The following is a 20,084-nucleotide window of genomic DNA, read 5'->3' on the forward strand; positions in this document are numbered from 1 at the left end:
GTATTTCTATGATGTTTGCCCTCCAATTGATTCATGAACCTGTTTTGCGAGCTATTGTATGGTAACATCAGTAACTATACAGCTGAACATCAGGTCAAGTGGGCGGCACTCACTTCTAAAAGCTGAGATTCCTCTCCAGATTGCTTGCATAATTCCCTAAATGATCCATTTTCTTTCTGCATCAATTCGTATGGTGTGCCAAATTCAACTACTTTTCCATGATCCAAGACCAGTATCCTATAATCATATGTCAGCACACGATTCCAATCTAACATGATAGGATTTTGTCCAGAGTGGTAGTACGAGTCCCTGACTCACTTGTCCAGCCCACAAACAGTCATCAACCTATGAGCAATGACAATCATTTGCACATCCTTCATCTCTGACCTCAATACGTTTTGTATCGTCGCATCCGTAGCGTGATCTAGGTTTGCAGTGGATTCATCCATAATCAAGAATGAGGATGATCGAAGTTTGAGAAGTCCTCTAGCTAAAGCTAGAAGTTGCCTTTGACCTTGACCTAAGAGCCAAAAAGGTGTCAGCAGAGTGTCATTAAGATGAACCCTCTCACTTACTGAAGTTTTTACCTCCTACTGCAACTTTCTCATCTAAACTCCTAATCATGACCCTTTCTTCTTCTTCCACTTGATCCCCATCTGCAATCGCGTCACCATTTTGACCAACTTGAAGGGTTTCTAATTTGTTATCTACCTTCTTCATCAAGTTTCGGACACTAGCTTGGCCTCTAAGAGTGTTCTTGCTTGGCGTAGAAAGTTTCTTTGTTTGGGTGAGTGAAGTCAAATCAGCTTTCGAAGTTACTCTTGACGGATATCTTGATTTGTTAACTAATCCACATTGCGATAAAGCTTCCCAGATCGCGCTGTCATCGTGCTGGTCGAACGGATCTAGATTGTCCCTTACCGTTCCGGAGAACAATTGTGCTTCTATATACGATAACATGGGGTCCGTCAGCTTCACCCTGGTTTACTCAAAATAAGCCTTAAAGCTGACCCACCTTGAGGTAGGATAGTCAGTCTCGATCGCAGAGCTTTCAGGCTGATCTTAGCTATATCTATACCATCGATGGTAATCTTTCCACCTTCTTGGTGTAAAAACCGGAAGAAGGACAGTGCGAGAGCTATGAAATGCCATTGGTCTTTGTCTCAGCATAAATCGAAGCTACTTGGGTGATTCTTCCTGCTGGATACTCACTACTCTTTCCGGATCCAGTCCTGCCACAGACACCAATCTTCTCTCTTGGTCCAATTGTGAATGAGACACCTTGAAGTACGGGGTCGAGCTGTAAAGCAAGTTCAGCATAAATGATCAAACTGTACAGCTGATGATTGAGCTTACTTGAGGAGCATACTTGCACGTCAGATTCTCAACGACGACGCTTCCCTCTCTCGACGGCCAATAAGCAGGAGGTTCGATGCCTTTGGCGTGTTCTTCTTCCTCTACCTCGAGTTCGAGGTCTTCATAATATCAGTCATCAGCTCATCATCATTCGCCTCTAGGCCGTAAAAAAGCAGTATTTGGGTGGTTCGAGCGCTTACATTCTCCAACCCTTTCAACACTATTCATACTCATCTCACTGGCCGCATAGAGTCTCACGACCCACAGAACGTATTCAGTGAATGAGACTATTGTACACCGCCGTCAGCGCAAAAATTTCAAGCGTGAGAATATCTGAATAAACGTACGAGCATAAGTTATTGATAAACCGACCGCACCCGCATCCATATCCGGATTTCTCAAAGCAAAGACGGCTGCGAAAATAGTAACGAATGCACCGATGAAGTTTGAAAAGTTGTTGAGCAGTCGATTAATCTGCCATAGATACCAGAAGCATCGCCTAATGTTCGACTCCAAGATAAGCTTTCGCCAATCTGAGCATAACCAATTAGACTTACGTATTTTGATCCACTTCTTGGAAAAGCTTTCTCATGAATCTCGCACTATCTCCGTATGATCGAATAGTTGACATGCCTACGAGAACCTCAGAGAATGAAATGAAAATAGGTGATCTCGTTACACTCTATTGAACAGCAGACAAATTAGCCGCAAGAAAGGTTATGTAAACCCTTTTTGCTCCTTTGACTCACATCGATCCGCTTGATCTCTCTATTAGTAGTCACATACAGCGAACCAAGTGCCCAATACGCCAGGACGATCAAAACGAGTGCGAGAAGGAATGCTAACAAGCAGATGTCAGATGCTATCAAGTCTAAATTGCGAATTGATGTGAAATTTACCAGGAGTGGACACAGTGACGACCAATAGAATAGCTCCGGCAGCTAAACACGAGTTGGCGAAATACATCAGGACTATCCAAACGAGATCAGCTCCTATGACCAGCTCGTTTACACGATGACACTTACTTTCACCAGCCTCAGTGTCGATGGAGGACATATCCTTACTCAATCTATTCATGATCCGACCACTAAATTATGCAAGAGTGACATGAGCTTTTTGTGCACCCAAGTAAACATGTAAGCAAGAAGCGACAAGCTTACGAAGGAGTGGAATCGAAGAACCTCATCTTGGCACCCAAAATCCTTCTCACTAATTTACCATATAGCTCTTGGCTCGCAGTCAAAGCTCCGAAGAAAGTTATTCCGACCCTAGCAGCAACAGCGAGGACATAACAACCTGAAATACCCCAGTATACAGTCAAGTAAAAGACTGTCGATCTCTGTTTTGTCAATTGAATTTGGATCTCTTGTTGTATATTCTCTCTAGAAGTCAAGAATGAAGATATCGTTGGAATGGAGGAAGACGCTCGATCATTCGAATTAGCCCATTCTTTGATCCAAGTATTATTGGCAATTTGAAGTATTTGAGATCCGATAAAAGCGAAAATTACAAGGAACCAAAATAATCCGCTTCCCATAGATTTGAAGTATAACCAATATGTCCCTAATCCTACCATACCTTGTCCTGAGGATTCAGCTGCAACCAGTTGTTTGTCCAATTTTACCTCTGAAGTTGTCTCGGCAGCTTTATCCACCTCGATTTGTTTTTGTATCTCCAAGAGCTCCGCCGGTTCAGTGTCAAGCACGGGTTCTATGAGGTCTTCGGTCTCGCCTCCTTCAGGGTGTTTTGGTGATAAATCAGCTGAAGAGCTTGCTGCTGTTGGTGTGGAACTTGCACTACTGTCATGTAAATCCAAGTGACCATTCGAAGAGAGTTCTCGAGGTGTTCCAGCAGACAACACTTGGCCATCTTCAAGGAGTACAATGTACTTCGATGCTGGTGCTACTAAATTGACTTGATGTGTGACCATAATCATGGTTCTTCCTTCCACTAATCTGCCTTGAAGGGTATTATCGTATAGATGTCTGGCGGTCTGAGCATCAACAGCGGAAAGTACGTCATCAAGGATGATGGTTTTGGCTGAAGAGTATATAGCTCTAGCAAGTGCTATTCTAGCTTTTTGACCCCCCGAGCATGTGGTTCCTTTTTCCCCCACTTCAGTTTCGTCTCCTAATTCGAAGATCTCGAAATCCCTCCTTAAGGCGCATGCATCAACAACATCATTGTAGCGTTTGGAGTCCCATTCTGAACCGAAGACTATATTCTCTTTGATAGATGCTCCGATTAACCAGGGAGTCTGAGCACAATACGCAACTGTATCTGCAAGACCGGTTGCGGGGTCAATGGGGCATATTTCCCGGTTGGCATGATCATCCGGCATGAATATTTTCCCTTGGAGTAACATCGCTTCTCCTAACAATCCCAATATCAAGGTGGTCTTCCCGGATCCGACTGGTCCAGCGATTATGCTCAGCCCGCCTAAGGGGAAAGACAAATCTAGTTCACCTAAGGCAAAGGGTTTTGCATCTCCATCTACTAGCTGATTCAAATCTTCGTGGGTGGTATAACCTATTATAGCATTTTTGAAGCCGATAGTAGGTTCTCCGGCCTTGGGAGTGGAGATCTGACGATACTTCAGAGTATCAGGCTCATCCAGGTACGCTTGGATTCGTCCGCAAGAGGTGTAAGCTTGAAGAAGCCGCGTAAGGGTATCTTGAAACAAAGCTAGGGGATCTTTGAGCATGTTGAACAATATTAAAGATGCAAATGCTCTATCGGCAGTGAGCGGCTGTTTGAGGACCATGCTATGTACCGCAAAGGCGACTCCGGTGACCAAAACAGGCGTGCCCCAGACGAAGATCTGAAACAAGGTTGAAGTAGCGAAACGATAAGCCAAGACACCCAATTCTTTCTTTCTCGCGATCCCCATCCGTTCGAAAAACTTGTCTTCCCAGGCATTGAATTTTATCAATTTGATATGCGCAATAACCTCGGTAACGCTTTCTAATCTTGCATCGGTAGCACCCATAAATCGTTTTTGGTAGATCGTGTACAGTCGACCGATCAAACCTTGAAGAGGCATCAAGACGATTAGAGTCGCTGTACCAGCGAAAGAAGCAGGTCCGAGAGTATTGTACAGAAGTACCGAGTTGAGAATGACAGCAAAGGGACAGGATACGAGGTAATATGTGTATGCGCATATTTCAGAGACGGAGAACGCGTCGACGGAGACCAAGTTCGCGATTTTACCCTCACTTGCTGCTGCTTCCGGATCGTCAACGACTTTACCGCTCTTGTCGACCTTAGTTTTCTTGACGTTTCCGGAGAGATCTCTTCTGCGGAGTGCTTTAGCGAAGACATCAGAAACAATGATCGCTCGAAGTCGAATGCAGAGTCGCCGACCGATAAAGAGGGATTGACCCATCAGAACAACACCAAGGACTTGACCACCTGCCATCATAGCGACGTAGAGGACTGCTACGTGCCCAGGCTGACTCGACGTATCCCGCTCTTTCACAAATTGAAGCAGAAGTCGGAGACCTGTCGGGGGAAGGTATTGAAAGAGAACGAAGAGAACTGCCCAAATCTGCAAGGAGATAATCAGAAAGAACGGCTGAATTGGGTTTTCCGTAAAGACTTACACATTGGTATGCTAATTCTGGAGAGAAGAACCAGAACAGGTCCGCACCCAGGTTCCTGACCCTCGTTTCACCTGTCTTAGCTAGATATTTCTTATCCCTACTTGCCCTATAAGCCCTAAACGCACCAAGCGATGATGAGGCGGAATCGTCTTCTCTGATTGCTGGAATATCTTGGAGCGTGATCGGCTGGAAGTAATGCTTAAACAGTAGGGGCAGTATGAAAGTATATGTAGCCCGGGAAAACACAGCTGATACAATCTTTCACCATCAGTGAAGTCGGATGATAACAGCTGAAGATCACTCACAGGCTGGCTCTTCGCAGTGTTTCGGTAATTTCGTTCCGTAACTTCCCGAGGTACCACCTCCTTGCGAGAAACCTTTCTCTAGTAATCTATCCAAATTTTCAGAATAAGGTATACTAATCATTGCTATCCAGTAAACAACTTCCAGTATACCACTAGCAATTATCAGAGCGGAAGTATGCGGTTGTACGATATTACTTCGAAATGCGATAAGGGAAGGGAGAACATGTATTGTGAGGATGGCCGTTAATGGTGATGATGGGATTAGAGCTATCAGAGCTAGCCATCCCTTTATATTTTCGAATTAGCTAAACAACACAAATAGCCTTTTGTACGAGTTGAATAGAGCTCACTGGAAACACAGCATCTCTCCAGCTCCCTTCTATGACCCCTCTAGCGATTTCCAGCTCAAACCATGCCAGGGCACCGATTATTCCGACCCAGAAGCGTAATCTTCTCCATTTCAGTTCGGCTCTTTTCGAATTCCTCTTCCAATCCTTCACTAACTGTTCGGCTTCTCCATCACTGAGCTTTCCCGTCTCAGAGGGTTTCGACGACGTCTGTAAGTTCGAGGCCACCGCATCTAATATCACGTTTGACTCGAGTTTGGCTAGATCGGATGATGCTGATGGGGAGATAAGAGTTTCGGTCGTCAACGGGGTATATGTATTCGAAGGGATATAACGCGGTATCGAAGTGGTAATAATGATGTAAAGTGCTGATAATCCGATAATCAAGAAAGGTATATTATTTATATACCTGTATCAGACTATCAGTTCAAATCCCATGATGACCACCGCTCTCGCACAGAATAGCAAAGGCACATACTCACCTCTCAACGAAACAAGGTGTGAAGTCCGTACCATCCCAAATATCTTCACATGTAGCTTGATTTGTTATATCGACTAATTTCGAAGATAGCGACTCTAGATTATAGATTGTGAACATAGCGGAGGGGTTTTAGCCATCAATTCTGAAAAGCTTGGTACCGGAGGTTCGACTTTTGATCCTGAGCAGTAGGATATTGTATATATATGGACTTCGAGGGATCTCGAACCAGCTGGTACCGAGATAGTTTTCTGTCCTTTCAACGGATAACAGTTGTGAAACACCGTATACTGAATTTTTATATACTGCGGAAACCAAAGCTATTTTAATGAGATCAAACTTGCCGATATCGTATCCGAAAGATAAGAACGAGATTCCTTTGCGAAAAGGGGTATGGTTTTCAGAACTATATATATATATACACAAAAAATTACCACCAATGAAAACTCCCAGAATAAATCCAACGATGATCGTAAGGGTTCAGGAAGGGTTCGTAAGCCAGTGAGTTGAAAGTCGAGATAACGATTCAATTAAGAGATTTTTGATATCTATCATTTTGTGATTTATTTTTTGTGATGATACGCGATGAATGACTTTTATGTCACCATACGGTGCAATGACAGGGTTATTAGCGGTCATCTCCGATTCCCTATCAAATAAGCTTAATGACCTCGTGCGACCGTTTCAAGCTCCAGCTCTTCATCATGCATTATACCATGCATTGAGCGTTACGACCGGTAGTATATGAACGTATATGTATCTTAAATCAGGCTGAACAGCTTGTCTCTAAGATAGTACAGCGGTACTACGTGCTTTAGTCACAACTTGTGCTGGTCCTACCTCTTCAAATTCCCGATCTTTCTCCTCTACTTCTGGTGTTCTTACTCCTTCTAAGCTTTCCTCCGAGACAGATAGGCTCTCATCTGAGCCTTTTATAGCTTTTCTTCCCATATACCACATTCCAAAGAAGGTGATTCCCCACTCAGCTACTGCAAATACCAATGAAGGTGGATAACCATGTGGGAACCGCGGTGCCTCAACCGTAGGAAAGGTGAAAAGTGGCACCTATTGAAAAAGGCCAAATCCAAATTAGATATCTTCCTGCTCAAATGCGATTAGGCGAACGATGAATGCAGAATTGATATAAGCTTACCCAGATGTAAGTGCAATAACCCATCGTCATACATGTACTGATGATCAATGCACGTTCAGCGGGATTATCTCGCATGGTACTGTTTAACCAGGAATACTATTGATTTACAGATGAATTAGCATTTTTCTCAGATCCCACTTATACTTCTTCATCGGTCTCACTCACGAATACGGGAGATGCCATACTGCTGAGGCCAGTGAAGTAAAAGGCGAAGAACTTGAGACCATTGGGGATATTCCAAATGTTCATCAGAATCAGCGAGAAGATTGAACAGCTCTGTTTGGTCGGTCCAGAGAATGATCAGCACTACTGATGGCCGCTTGACATTGATGGACGGAACTCACCGCTTGAAAAGTCCACAGGCCAGGTCTACTGACTTTTCCCGCTAGAGTTGTACCCAACCAAGATGATAGAGCCGCAATCAGATAACTAAAAGTAGGTAAAATATTGATCAAACTGATTGAGAGCTTTGTATCGGCTTTCAACCACAAAACCATATATCCTTCCCAGTAATGAGCTTGTATCATGCAGCTACAATCAGAATAGTGGCCCATCAGCACAGAAAGTTGCTAATACAGGTAAGTGCAATGTATGAAGTCGCTCACATATAGGTAGTGACACAAATCCAGAACATTGGTTTTCTAACTACACTTTTAATTGTTTTAAAGCTCACTCCATTATCTCCTGAACCTTGATTATGACTTAATCTAGATTTAGCTAAACTCCATTCTTCTATTGAGAAATACCATTTCTTAGGACTATTGATGAGTCCTGGGAAAACTGCAAATCCAAGAAAAGATATTGGTAGAGTAATAATTCCGTTAATGATAAAAAGCCATCTACAATGATTTCTTCTTATCAGTCCCAGTGTACCAAAAGACCATCAAGGAGAGTGTTAACTTACTTCCATCCACTATAACCATTAACGCCATTCAGATTATTATATGCGGCCGCTTGAAGATAACCTGAAAACATTTGTCCGACGGAATTACCCATAAACCAAACGCCAGCTCGTTTGAATAATTCTTCTTGCTTGTACCAAGATCCGACTTAATTTTAAAAAATCAAGTTCAGTCCAAGCAAAATACCTTTCTTCCGAAAGAAATATAACTTACGAACAAGATGTGTTCCTCCAAAACTTGGTGCAGAGAAGAATCCCAATAATGCTCTTAAAACATATAGATGCCATACTTTGGTGACTCTCGCTTGACAGAATGTCAGAATTGCCCAAATGATTTCCATTGTAGGTAAAAGATATGGTGCTCTAGGGAAAGAAGGCAGGAGTACATATCAGTGATGATTGCTTGTTTAAGATCAACCAGATATGCTCACAAACGAGGTTTCGATTGAAGAGCAATCAAAGGCCACTGCCCGACGACATCTGCAAATTCTTCGGTTAGACAGTCCGATCACCTACTTCGATTGAACAACTTACAGGCTGTATAATCTATTGCAGAACACGGTTATCAGCAGGCAAATACGACAGTCAGTCGAAACCCACTCACAAGCTACATTGAAATAATTCAAATCGTTTCCACCAGCATTTAGATCTTCCTTCAAGCCTGATACATAGGCATTCGTGATATTTGTTTGATCAAGATACTACAGATTTCTTTACGATCAGCCTATTAGTCACCTAGAAAGTGCGTTACTGGATCTATCATTCACCTTGCAAAAGACTAAAACACGAAATTTAAAACATCAGGTAAGCGATATTTTTGGGTAGCTCGCGGTCAACGGAATATCCGGACTTACAACTCAAACAAGCGAAAATCAAAATTGTTACATCTAATTTTCTCAATAATTTCCTTTCTTCTTTAGAATAATGCGAAGCTAATGCATCCAATTTCCGGTGAAGTCAATTCTCATATTCTGAAACTCATACAAATAATGCTTTCGTACTTACGATACCAATCGAAAATATCGATGAAAGCATCAGCCACTTTATTTCGTCTCAACCGTTCTATTCGTCCCATTTTGACAAAATATGAACTTGTACGGGCAGTCTATCTGTGAAGTGAGTGGATGCTTCGTGTAAGTACTTGATTCATCAGTTATAATTATAGCATTCTGGACTGCATTGATCTTGAATAAGTATTCCAGTTCGTCTCCATTTTTTTGATCACGAACTCCCACCTCATGAGAAGTATACAAATCGGTATATTCTGAATTCACCGTGCTTCATCACGCAATCAAATTAGTTATCCTTCAATTCACTCAAAACAATCATCCAAATTAGTAAATTGCTGCAAATATTGCAAAGAATATGCAATTAAATTGAGGTTAAATCTCGTTTATATTGTAGGGATTCGCACCAAGATTTTTTGAGAAACCCAATTAACAAGGGGGCAATCCGAATTTGAAGCCAACTTGCCAAGATAGTAGTAATCTTGAAATAGATTTGTTCCTGTTTCAGTTCAGCTTTAGCGTCTTTTCATATTCGATGATGTGATGATGCGAATTGATGTGATTTCGGTAGGTTCCGCCAAATGGGTAAATGGCGAATATCATTGCTTAGTCATTGGTAATTGGATCAAATATATATTGGTAGAAGAAAATCAAAGAGAAAGATGAAACAGAAGATCAGGTCGTGAATGTTGCTCAGTCGAGTGACTTATAAATGCCTCACGCTTAATGAGTGTGAACATGTATTTTCATAGGAGATTTGATTAATTCATCATATGAAGTATATGCCACATGGTCCTGTCTAATCTTATCTGCTGAATCCTGCACGATAAAAAACAGAATTTTCCGAAAGTAATTATACGACTAATCACGCCATCGATGTCGCTACCATCGCTTATGACCGAGCCCTCTGTATTATGTTGGTATTTTGTGAGAGTCTGCTCAGGTACAGTAGAAATGTACACCTGCTTCTAGTCGCAGTCATATATTCGCTGGGGAACAGGCGGAGGACAATCATTTACAATCAGAAAACGAAATAAGCATATGCAATTATCGGCTAGCTCGGATTTGACCGAGATTTGATTAAATGATCACGACTTCATTTGATCTTTTGTAAGCTCGTCATTCATGTCAAATCCGTTTGTAGGTTTCTTTAGTAAGCTTAGTGCTATTGAATGAATGCAGGCTATATCATTGAATTTAGCGGGCGTCGGACTGATCATGTAATATATCCCGTTCCCACGAAGATTTACAGATAAGTATATGGAAAAGTTGTTTGCTTATATATTATTCTTTTCTAAAGAAAATATCTCATCACCCATTTTGGCCTTTTAAGTATATACTAGCGTTCGAACACACTTTGAATATCAATCAGACAATCATTCAAAATGCCTATTGCCGTCCCCCAGATCTTCAAGTACGACTACGTACCTGAAACCAAAGAGAATTTGGATTGGGCTGACTGTGAGTTGAGGGTATTTCATAGTCGATTGTTCTATCGTTGTACATTGTACATCGTACTAGCACTATTGGGCAGATGTCTCAAGATAAGCAAGATTTGAGACATGGAAGAGATTCAATACGGTTTAAAATACTGCGGGGGTGAGGAAAGTGCTAATATATCAATAATGACAGTACCAACAATTGATTTATCTAAATTTTCAACTCCAGAAGGAAAATTTGAACTTTCACAAACTTTAATAGAAGCAATTAGAACAAAAGGGTTTTTTTATGTTATAAATTATGGTATTGATCAAGAAAAAGTTGATAAACAATTTTCAATTGGTTCAAATTTTTATAATTTACCTTTAGAAGAAAAATCAAAATATATTCCAGATTTAGAAAATGGTGAATATAATGGATATAGACCTGCAGGTAGAGCTGTTTTAAGTGGTGGAGTTAAAGATCAAACTGAAGTTTATAATATTCCTAGTGAGTTAATATGGTCATTTCAACGGCAACGGAATAAAAAGTTGTTATTGATTATAATGCTGAGGTTTTTTTTTTTTTTAACGATTATAGAATTTGATGGTTATCATGATAGAGATCATCCAGAAGTTATAAAAGAAAATATTAAAGAAATTGAAGAATTTGCTAGGGTAAATTTGAATTTCTTCTAAATTTATTTTTGAAATCAAGTATATTTATCAATTTTTTTAATTAATTATTTTTTAGTCATTACATACAAATGTTTTAGATCCATTACATCAATTAATTGCATTAGCACTTGAATTACCTGAAGATTTTTTTACAAATTTACATAAATATGAAAATCCTTCTGAAGATCATTTAAGATATATGATGTATAGACATTTTAATGAAGATCAATTAAAAAAATTAAATGAAAATGATGGATTATATTCTTTAGGTCATACAGATTTAGGTACATTAACTTTATTATTTAGACAACCTGTTGCCGCATTACAAATTAAAGATCATAAAACTGGTGATTGGAAATGGGCAAAACCTTTAAATGGTTCTTTAACTGTAAATACATGTGATGCTTTAAGTTTTTTAACTGGTGGATATATTAAATCAACGGTTCACAGGGTGAGTTTCAAGATTCCTTAATTTCCGCGATTTAATTGAAACTTATATATCTTTTTTTTGAGAATAGGTATCAGTACCTCCAAAAGATCAAAATCAATTTGATAGATTAGGTTTATTATATTTTGCAAGACCTTCAAATGATTTAAAATTATCAACTATTAAATCACCTTTATTAATTAGGGAAGGTTTTACTCAAAATGAATTTGAAAAAGGTGAATTTGACGTTCCAACAATGGGTGAATTTGTTAAATTAAAACAAACTTGGCAACAAAAGAAAAGACAAAATTATAGAGAAAGGGAAGATGAAATTATTGCACCTGGTTTTAAAGGTAAATATCACGATTAATTTAATCAGTTATCTATAGTTTGTTTCGTTATTCTCAGATTCAATATGAATGAATGAATGCCATGTAGTTTCTGTTTAACACTTCGATAGACAAGTGTCAGAGAACAATCTAAATATCAGGGTAATAGCCCTTTCTCTCATTTGCTAATTTCTTACGATCACTTCTGGACAATTGTGCTATTACAAAGCACACCCAGCGTGAACGATCTTATGATTCATGCTCATTTCCTTCGTGACAATGACTACCTTACTGATTTATTATCTTACATTGAATGAAACGCTTTTTTCCATGAAGCGGCTTTTGACACATTGACATTTATCTCTCAAACCTCGATCTCACATTTCATTCGCGTTGCTTCTCTCGCTATCTACATTCTTCTTTTCGCACTTTTCATGCAGCGTACGGATTGCCTGCGATTAGGTACATCATCAATATCTTTCTTTCACGGATGGATAGCGAAGAAAAACCGCCAAGAGGTCACTCACAAGCATACACAACCAACACAGGAGGTGACTTTGTGATATCACTAGTAATGATAACCGGAAGGTTTGACAATTCTTTGATATCTTGAATTTTATGTTTTCCACTTGGATCACTTCTCAAACCTTCGAACCCTATTTCAGATTTCAATGATGATTTAAGATATTGCTTAGAATTCTTATCATTTTTCTGATTAGATCCGGCGGTGTCGAACAGCGAGTTTTCTTCCAAAGATTGAGTTGTAGATGACCCGCTAACAAGCTTCTCACCCAAGGCTTTGATTTTTAAGAGATGTGGATCTTCTGTCGTTTCTGCTAGGTAGCTCAGAACGTTTTGTCGAGTCCAGTATAACGATAAGATGTCTTTGTGTTCATCGTAGACCACATTCTCAACGGGCATCTTGTCCACGTGTACTCGTTTCTCGATGCCGAATTCGGGCTATAAAGGTGGATCAGGAAGTCAGTATAACCGGTGGCGGTACAAAAGGCTACGAATTGCACTTTTGACTCACAATAACAACGTCAAAAGCAGCATCCAAAACGCCAGTGACTTTAGCCTGTCTGATGACTGGGCCATATCTCTCTGTGAGATCATGTATAAGCAAACAGAGATAGAGATGGATCGATTGCTCTTCCGCAAGTTTAGCAGAAGCTTTCTTCATATTACATTGTTGAGCGCATTTCGCAACTTGATCTCGGTCCATCAAAAATTTAACGTCATTTTGATTTGCTAGTCGAACGCAGATTAGTCAAGGTGTTGGTCACAACGATGCGGGTAATACTCACGACTGGTCAAGCACGCATCTAGCATTCTGTGGACCAATACATCCGCATATCGTCGAATTGGTGACTGGCCAAAGTTGTCAGCGCATAATACATATATCGCTCAGCTAGACTTGACTCACAGTGAAATGCGTATAGAGAGGAGTGTTCAAGGCCCAATGAGAATACTTGGCGATATCCAGCATACCCGTACAGAAGTATCGAGCTCTACGATGGATCGCCGACCTCGGATCAGCATATCTGGCCTGAGCAATTCGTCTCAGACTGATGACTCACCTTTGCATAGCTTTCTTCTTGAGTAATTCTAGACAAAGAACCGTATCCATGTCCTTAATACCCTCGAACGATTTTTGCAAGGTTCCAGCGGATGTCGCGTCGATCTCGAAACCAAGCTTATGAGCTCGAGTGACGAAACCCTCCTGTGATGCACAAAGCACGTTTGTTAGCTACTGATAGCACACAACGGTCATTCACATGACATACCAATCGTCTGTCAATCGGAGCTTCGTGTCTCCTCAAAAGGGCTTGTTCGGGGAGGCCGTTGGCAATCAGGTGTGCTACCGATATATTGGCAAGTAACATGAACTACAACCATCCTTGGATGTCAGTAAACCTATCCGCCCTTGATACAGCACAATCGAGCTCGACGTGACTCGTTGACTCACCTCCTCGACCAATGAATTCGCCTCAGTCTTTTTGACAGCATCTACGTCAACAGGTTTACCATTATCGTCAAATGCGAATGACACCTTCAGCTTGTTGCTAAGTATAGCGCCTGCGTCAAGTCTCTTTCGCTTAATCTTGGTCGATAGTTCCTGAACAACAACAAATGATAAGCTGCATTTTTAGCGAACATGCTCATCTTTCAGCTTACATGTAGTATCTTGACATCGCTCTCAATTTCTTTAGTCTCGTTCACAGCTCCTTTGGTCGAATCTAAAGATCCTCCATTGATGACATCTTGAGCATCGCTGTAGGACAATCTCGCGTTTGATCTGTGATCGTTTGGTGTCAGTCACCTGAGCAGCAGAAGTCTGACCTAAACAGCAGCTTACTTGATGATGCTCTTGGCAAACTTTTTGTCTTTGACATTACCCTCTTCATCGAAAGTGAAGATAGCAGAGAAAGTCAACCTTTCCACGTCTGGGACGAGCGAGCATAATTCCTCTGATAATTGAGGAGGTAACATCGGGACAGCTCTCTGTACGAGATACACGCTCGTAGCCCTTTTTCGAGCTTCTCGATCGATTGCAGTATTCGCTTTGACTGTGGCCCATCATCTATATCAGCTTCAATCCTCAAAATGAGGTTGTACCTTAGCCGACTTACCGAAATAGGAGACATCGGCAATATGCACCCCCACTGTGGTCGTACCATCCTCGTTCTGCTTCACTGACAAAGCATCATCGAGATCTTTAGCTGTTGAAGGATCAATAGTGAAAGTCCTTTCATCTCGTAGATCCGTTCTCACTTCATATTCCCGATCAGGAATACTAAGGTCACTTTTATCAGTTGTTGGATTCGATTATTCCGGAAGACTCGACAGCTGACTCACCTCCATGGTAAAGGAGGTAAACACTTCATCGTTAGATCCGTAAATTCTTCGGTGGGGAAATTACAGTCTTTCAACAAAGCGCTAGTCTCCACTTCTACATCTCCGATAGGGCCTAATTCCTCCACCAGCGTACCGAATGGATGAAGTGAGGTGCTGTGAAGGTTGCGATGGTAGGAAAAGGAGGAAAGGGAGCTAATTCAGCACAGGAAGCGATACTCTTTCAATTTGAATCACTCACATTGGCCATCGCTTGATAGTAGCTACGAACAACTTATCTCCATACGCATCGGGATTATCGATAAAGTCGGAAGGCGCTTGTTCGGTCGGGATAGCAATAAGCGGGACTCGCTTGTCAGTGGGTTTGAACCAGACAATTTTGGGTCTTTGTTCAGGTTCATCTCTTCGTCCACCTCTATCTCCATCTCTTTCGCGTCTTTCCAACTCCTGTTTCTCTTTGGTAGCTGCTGATGAAGGTCTTAAAACACCCAATTGACCCGAGAACAATTGTCCTGGCATTCTTTCCACCTGAATAGACGAAGATGATCAGCACAATCAAGCCACGACCGGAAGTAAGCTATAAGACTTACAACAGCAACAACATGTCCCGCGTATGTGGGTTTGGTATCATCGTTTACCTCTTCATCTTCAAATAGAGTCAATCCTTGACCTTCAACTTCCACATCATCTTTCTTCTTCTCAATCTTCTTAGCTTGAGAAGGTTTGAGATCGTAAACTGCATTTTCCTCCTTTTTACGTTTCTTCTCTTCTTTATCCTTTTTGGTACCCCAAACTTCATCCACGTCTAGCAACTCAACAGCTACGATGTCACCTTCCAAAGCTCTATTTCGATCTTTCGATCCACATATGTAGATATCAGCTTCAAGTACATCCGTTGCCACGTATGCGTCTGATCGGTTCTTTTTGTTGACTCTTAACACACCGACCACTAATTTACCAGCTTGAAGTAAGGGTGGTAAAGACGCTTGTGGTAGATAAGGCGCAAAAAGTGATTTTCGTTGAGGACCTTGTGAGGTTTGTTGTAGTTGCATTTGGAAGGATTGTTGTTGTTGCCATAACGATTGCCCGATAGGAGTTTGCAGTGTCGTGGCAGCCAACAAATTTGGAAGCATATTTGGGAAACTGAAAGAAGCCATTTTACTATGTCCACCACCAGCTGCTGCTCTGAATTGAGCAAGGGATTGAAGTTGAGCTTGAGCAGCTGCCAAATCTGCAACTTGAATATTGCCAACATTGTTGTTGATGGCTGATCCGCCGCCGGAGACTCTCCAATTACCAGATTCGAATCCAGATCGACTACCTGATCGATGATGGCCCGTGGCCCTGTCCCCATTCGACACGTAGTCCTCCGGTATGGCCATTTCACCGCCCATACTGCCAAATCCAACGCCGTGACCAGCAGTCTTGTTGAAAACGTTGACACTATGTCGGCGTGAGTGCCCGCCGTTTGAAGGGACAGGCGGAGGAGGCATTTCACCGATCGTTCGAAGAGCACGAGGTTGGTCGACCTTTTCTGCTCTATCCGGCATTTCAGTAGGGATAGTAGCTGATGGGAGACTAGATTGTACGCGTCGATGCCGGGAGAGAGTCTGAGACGGTGTTTGCTTGCTCTGCAAAGCGGTGTTGAGCTGACTCAACGGCGTAGAACCTTGACTTGAAATATCTTCTTGCATCAGAGCCTTCTGTTTGGCTTGTAATGCTTCGATCTCCTGTTGGATAGCAAGCTGATATCGGATGAAGCATCAGCTTCTGTCTACCACTTGACAAATATTGATACTCACCTGCTGTTGCATGGCGGATGACATCTCACTGCCGGTCCGCTTGTGTGCTCTAGCTGCGAGTCCCGCTAAACCAGTTGCGGCGGCTCCACCAATACCTTCAGACCTATTGACAACTACAGGAGGGGATGTGTGATGAGTCGAAGGAGGTGACATCGAATCCCTCGCTGATCCCCTCTCAGAGATGCTCTCACTCTTGACGTGCTTGGGTTTAGCACCAAAGGTGAAGGATGGGGCAAGCTGAGGTCGACCAGTGGGTCCCACCGAGGATTGTCGTGCCTCCAGCTCTTCGTCATCTTCAGCAAAAACAGGTTGATTTTTCATTGTCTCGGCAATTGCTTTAGCTCTAGCTTCCTCTTGATCACGCTGCTGTTTGAGCAATTGTGCTTGTTGCAGCTCGTACAACTGCTGAGCTTGTGCTAATTGCAAAGCTGTCTGTTGTTGCTGTTGAGCCGCACGTTGTTGCGCTAAAGCTTGGAAACGAGGTGCAATAAAACTTCCCATCTGCTGCTGTTGCTGCTGTTGTTGGTGTTGATGTTGAGCTTGTTGTTGAGCCAATTGCTGATTTGCAGCGATCTGAGCTTGGAGCAGTTGTATGTATTGGTATTGTTGCTGTTGTGCGGCGAGCAATTGCTGTTGTTGATATTGCAGTTCAGCTTGTTGAGCAAACGACATTTGAGAATGTTCTTCCTCTACTTCGGGATGAGCTGAAAGATTTTGGTAAATCGGCGGAAGTGGATTGGGATATACCTGAATAGGTGAAGTAGCCATATTTTGGTTAAATCCTGATCCAGCTACCGATCCTGTGGAAGTTCGTCTGTTATTGGCAGCGCTACCATGAGATACGGATCGAGGATGTAGCACACTTGATGGAGGTATGGGTGCTATAGGAGATATTGAAAGTCCGATTTGAGAGTTGACGGGTGAGGTTGCAGCGTTGAAAGAAGGGGTGAAGCTGGGTGCGTCTGCCTTGAGCTTTTTGGCAGAGTTGGAGTTTGCCGAGGTGGAAGAATTGGGAATAGCAACAGCCTCAGCTGTCGTTTGGTTCGTAGCAGCTGAAATTGGTGATTCTTTCGTTGCACTTGCACTGACTGATCTTGATCCGTTTGAGCTTCCAGTAGAAGGACCGGAATTGGGAAGGGTCTTCAAGTCGGAGATCATCTTCTGTAGTGAGGCAAGAGCATCTCCACCTGACTGAGCATGGTGTTTTTTTGTCGCAGCATCAACCGCAGCTTCCATGGCTGTTCGAGGTGCAGATGGGGCAGTATGGATGGATTTGGGTGCAGTATCGTTACCACCTTTACTATTTGAATTTTGAGAAGAAGGTCTGTTAGGATTTTGTACGTTGGTATTGATCGGATTCGGTTTTCGATTTGAATTCGGTTTTTTACTTTTGTTACCATCCTTCTGCTGATGATTGCCCGATTTCTCTCCATCAAGCGTCGCTTCTCTCGGTGTAGGTGATCTGCCTTTCTTTCCTCCACCATTACTCTTTTTAGGTTGATTTCCAGAAGCGCCAAGACTTACTCCTCCACTGATTGTGGTTGTAGGACCACTTTGTTTTTTCTTATCTGGATTACCTCTTCCATTTTCCGAACCACCTCTGGACGAAGCGTTGGAGTTGCTTCTAGATATATTCGATGATCTACCACCTCGTGAAGAATTACTTCGTTGTGAGTTGGCTGATGATGGTCGAGAAGGATTAGAAGGTGGTGCCAAGGTGTTTGGCGAGGGCGATAATGAGCCGGATTGTGGTGTGGGCGCGACAATAGAGTCGGCCATTATGCGCAAGGGACTATTATGTTGAGGTAATAGATGAAGGGTAGTAAACGAGAGGTGTGGGTTGTAGTCGATTGGGAATGGGTGGAGGTGACTGCGATTACAGAAATAGCGATGAGATCAGCGAGTGTTCACTCGATCGAAAAGACATGAGCAGACCCAAATGTGATTAACATAAGGTATAATAGCAAATGGATAAGTGCAATGTGAGTGAAAGCATGCGAGGATGAAAGGAACTCCGATAACTCGTGATTTGAGATGAGTAAAGGAGTCGCTATGCAGAATTCCTCATCCCGATATTCCCAATTCTCTTCCTCGTAATGCTATAGTTGTTGAGAAGAAGAAGCAACACCACATGCTCCTCATCACTTGCATCACTTCTTCGCCCCTCCGCTCCAATAACGCACGAGCCTCCGACTCACTTGGAATAGGACTCACCTTATATTAGTGTTATTTCTTTTCTATGAATAATGCAGTGCAATTGGTTGTATGATTGAATTAGTGATCTGTCTAGATTGACAGTAATGTGGGTGTGTGTATATATACTAAAGACAGTTGACAAAGATAGTGAGTTACAGATAATGCAATGTTTTGATGAAATGAGATGAGATTGGAATGAATACAAAGTGATCAATGCGATAAGTACACTCTAGGGTAACAAAAGAGTTAACTTACTGAATGACGACAATACGAGTATAACTTCGCATGTGGCGGTTATCACCTGCACGCGTACTTAATTGGAAGAACACGTTAACCTTATAAAGACGCGTTGAGGCTATTCATGATCGATCCCAATTACTAAATATCAAACCTTGTCTAAATTCAAATAGTCTGACAAAGTAATCCGTTGAGAAGGTCATACCTCGAATCCATTCTCACACCGTGCTACACCGTATACATTCACGTTTCGCTTATCAAACATGAGGATCATTGTCTCCACCGTACATTTATTCAGCATGAAATTGATACCCCAATGCCACACTGCCCCAAGCGAAAGAGAATGGACATTTTCGCACAATACAGGAGAAGACATGGATATAATTGAATTCATTCTTGTTTTGTTATTTATACATTTTTTTTTGGATTTCTTCGTATGTTTTAACTTAGTTCAGTCACGTATATACACAAGCTACAATTTGAATACACAAGCTACACAAGCTACACATAAAAAAACACAAGTCACAGATTACAAACATGAACTTTATATCAAGCTTTAATTTGCTTAATAATATACAAAAAACATAATTTAATTGCACAACTTTACACATATAGGTAACGTAAAAAATGATTATATATTGTTGAGGTCATTCAGGAGACGTAATATTCGTGTATGTTATCTTCATACGAGATAATAGACTTCGGCAAGATATTGGATGATAGTCATGATACGAGCTTGAGATGAATTTTGATGTTGAGAATATGATTGAGCTATTTGGTGGGCGTGAATAATAAAGACGGATCTTCGTAATGAGATTCGAACGGTTGGACGCTGATTCTACGGTATGGATTGGCACGTGTATATAGTTACTGAATTGCCTGTTTGTGCCGTTATGATGATGAATAGAGGGTGATGGTGATCTTGAGATGGTACTTGGTGATATGTAGGGCATTGAGCTATGTTGTTCTATATTGAAAGTACCTGTATGAAT

General features: G+C 41.7%; 4 protein-coding genes across 4 annotated transcripts; 1 reads left to right on the forward strand and 3 right to left on the reverse strand.

The window, feature by feature from the left end:
- Positions 1 to 6: 6 nt before the first annotated feature.
- On the reverse strand, positions 7 to 6,208 carry I206_105222 (uncharacterized protein; the record flags this gene model as incomplete). Its single annotated transcript, XM_019155609.1, has 18 exons — positions 7 to 51; positions 114 to 237; positions 319 to 520; positions 576 to 944; positions 1,016 to 1,138; positions 1,213 to 1,300; positions 1,357 to 1,475; positions 1,557 to 1,643; positions 1,704 to 1,855; positions 1,914 to 2,038; positions 2,106 to 2,197; positions 2,256 to 2,327; positions 2,382 to 2,443; positions 2,517 to 4,903; positions 4,959 to 5,206; positions 5,264 to 5,549; positions 5,614 to 6,019; positions 6,093 to 6,208. The coding sequence occupies 18 exons, from the start codon at positions 6,206 to 6,208 to the stop codon at positions 7 to 9; spliced, it is 5,103 nt and encodes a 1,700-aa protein (XP_019011763.1).
- A 666-nt stretch (positions 6,209 to 6,874) lies between these two features.
- On the reverse strand, positions 6,875 to 9,217 carry I206_105223 (uncharacterized protein; the record flags this gene model as incomplete). The annotated part of the gene is made up of 13 exons (XM_019155608.1): positions 6,875 to 7,153; positions 7,242 to 7,337; positions 7,407 to 7,517; positions 7,586 to 7,772; positions 7,847 to 8,080; positions 8,146 to 8,290; positions 8,357 to 8,505; positions 8,574 to 8,622; positions 8,677 to 8,688; positions 8,747 to 8,843; positions 8,910 to 8,920; positions 8,997 to 9,074; positions 9,148 to 9,217. The coding sequence occupies 13 exons, from the start codon at positions 9,215 to 9,217 to the stop codon at positions 6,875 to 6,877; spliced, it is 1,518 nt and encodes a 505-aa protein (XP_019011762.1).
- A 1,317-nt stretch (positions 9,218 to 10,534) lies between these two features.
- On the forward strand, positions 10,535 to 12,042 carry I206_105224 (uncharacterized protein; the record flags this gene model as incomplete). The annotated part of the gene is made up of 5 exons (XM_019155607.2): positions 10,535 to 10,610; positions 10,782 to 11,078; positions 11,169 to 11,245; positions 11,322 to 11,696; positions 11,764 to 12,042. The coding sequence occupies 5 exons, from the start codon at positions 10,535 to 10,537 to the stop codon at positions 12,040 to 12,042; spliced, it is 1,104 nt and encodes a 367-aa protein (XP_019011761.2).
- Positions 12,043 to 12,433: 391 nt separating this feature from the next.
- Positions 12,434 to 18,438, reverse strand: I206_105225 (uncharacterized protein; the record flags this gene model as incomplete). The annotated part of the gene is made up of 15 exons (XM_070203086.1): positions 12,434 to 12,453; positions 12,529 to 12,961; positions 13,035 to 13,252; positions 13,309 to 13,372; positions 13,428 to 13,512; positions 13,582 to 13,724; positions 13,789 to 13,890; positions 13,971 to 14,120; positions 14,180 to 14,300; positions 14,361 to 14,571; positions 14,635 to 14,798; positions 14,861 to 15,013; positions 15,099 to 15,385; positions 15,448 to 16,602; positions 16,660 to 18,438. 15 exons carry the CDS (start codon positions 18,436 to 18,438, stop codon positions 12,434 to 12,436), a joined length of 5,085 nt encoding a protein of 1,694 aa, XP_070059187.1.
- Between the last annotated feature and the right edge of the window lie 1,646 nt (positions 18,439 to 20,084).

This window comes from Kwoniella pini, chromosome 7 (assembly GCF_000512605.2).
Source record: "Kwoniella pini CBS 10737 chromosome 7, complete sequence".
Taxonomy (NCBI): domain Eukaryota; kingdom Fungi; phylum Basidiomycota; class Tremellomycetes; order Tremellales; family Cryptococcaceae; genus Kwoniella; species Kwoniella pini.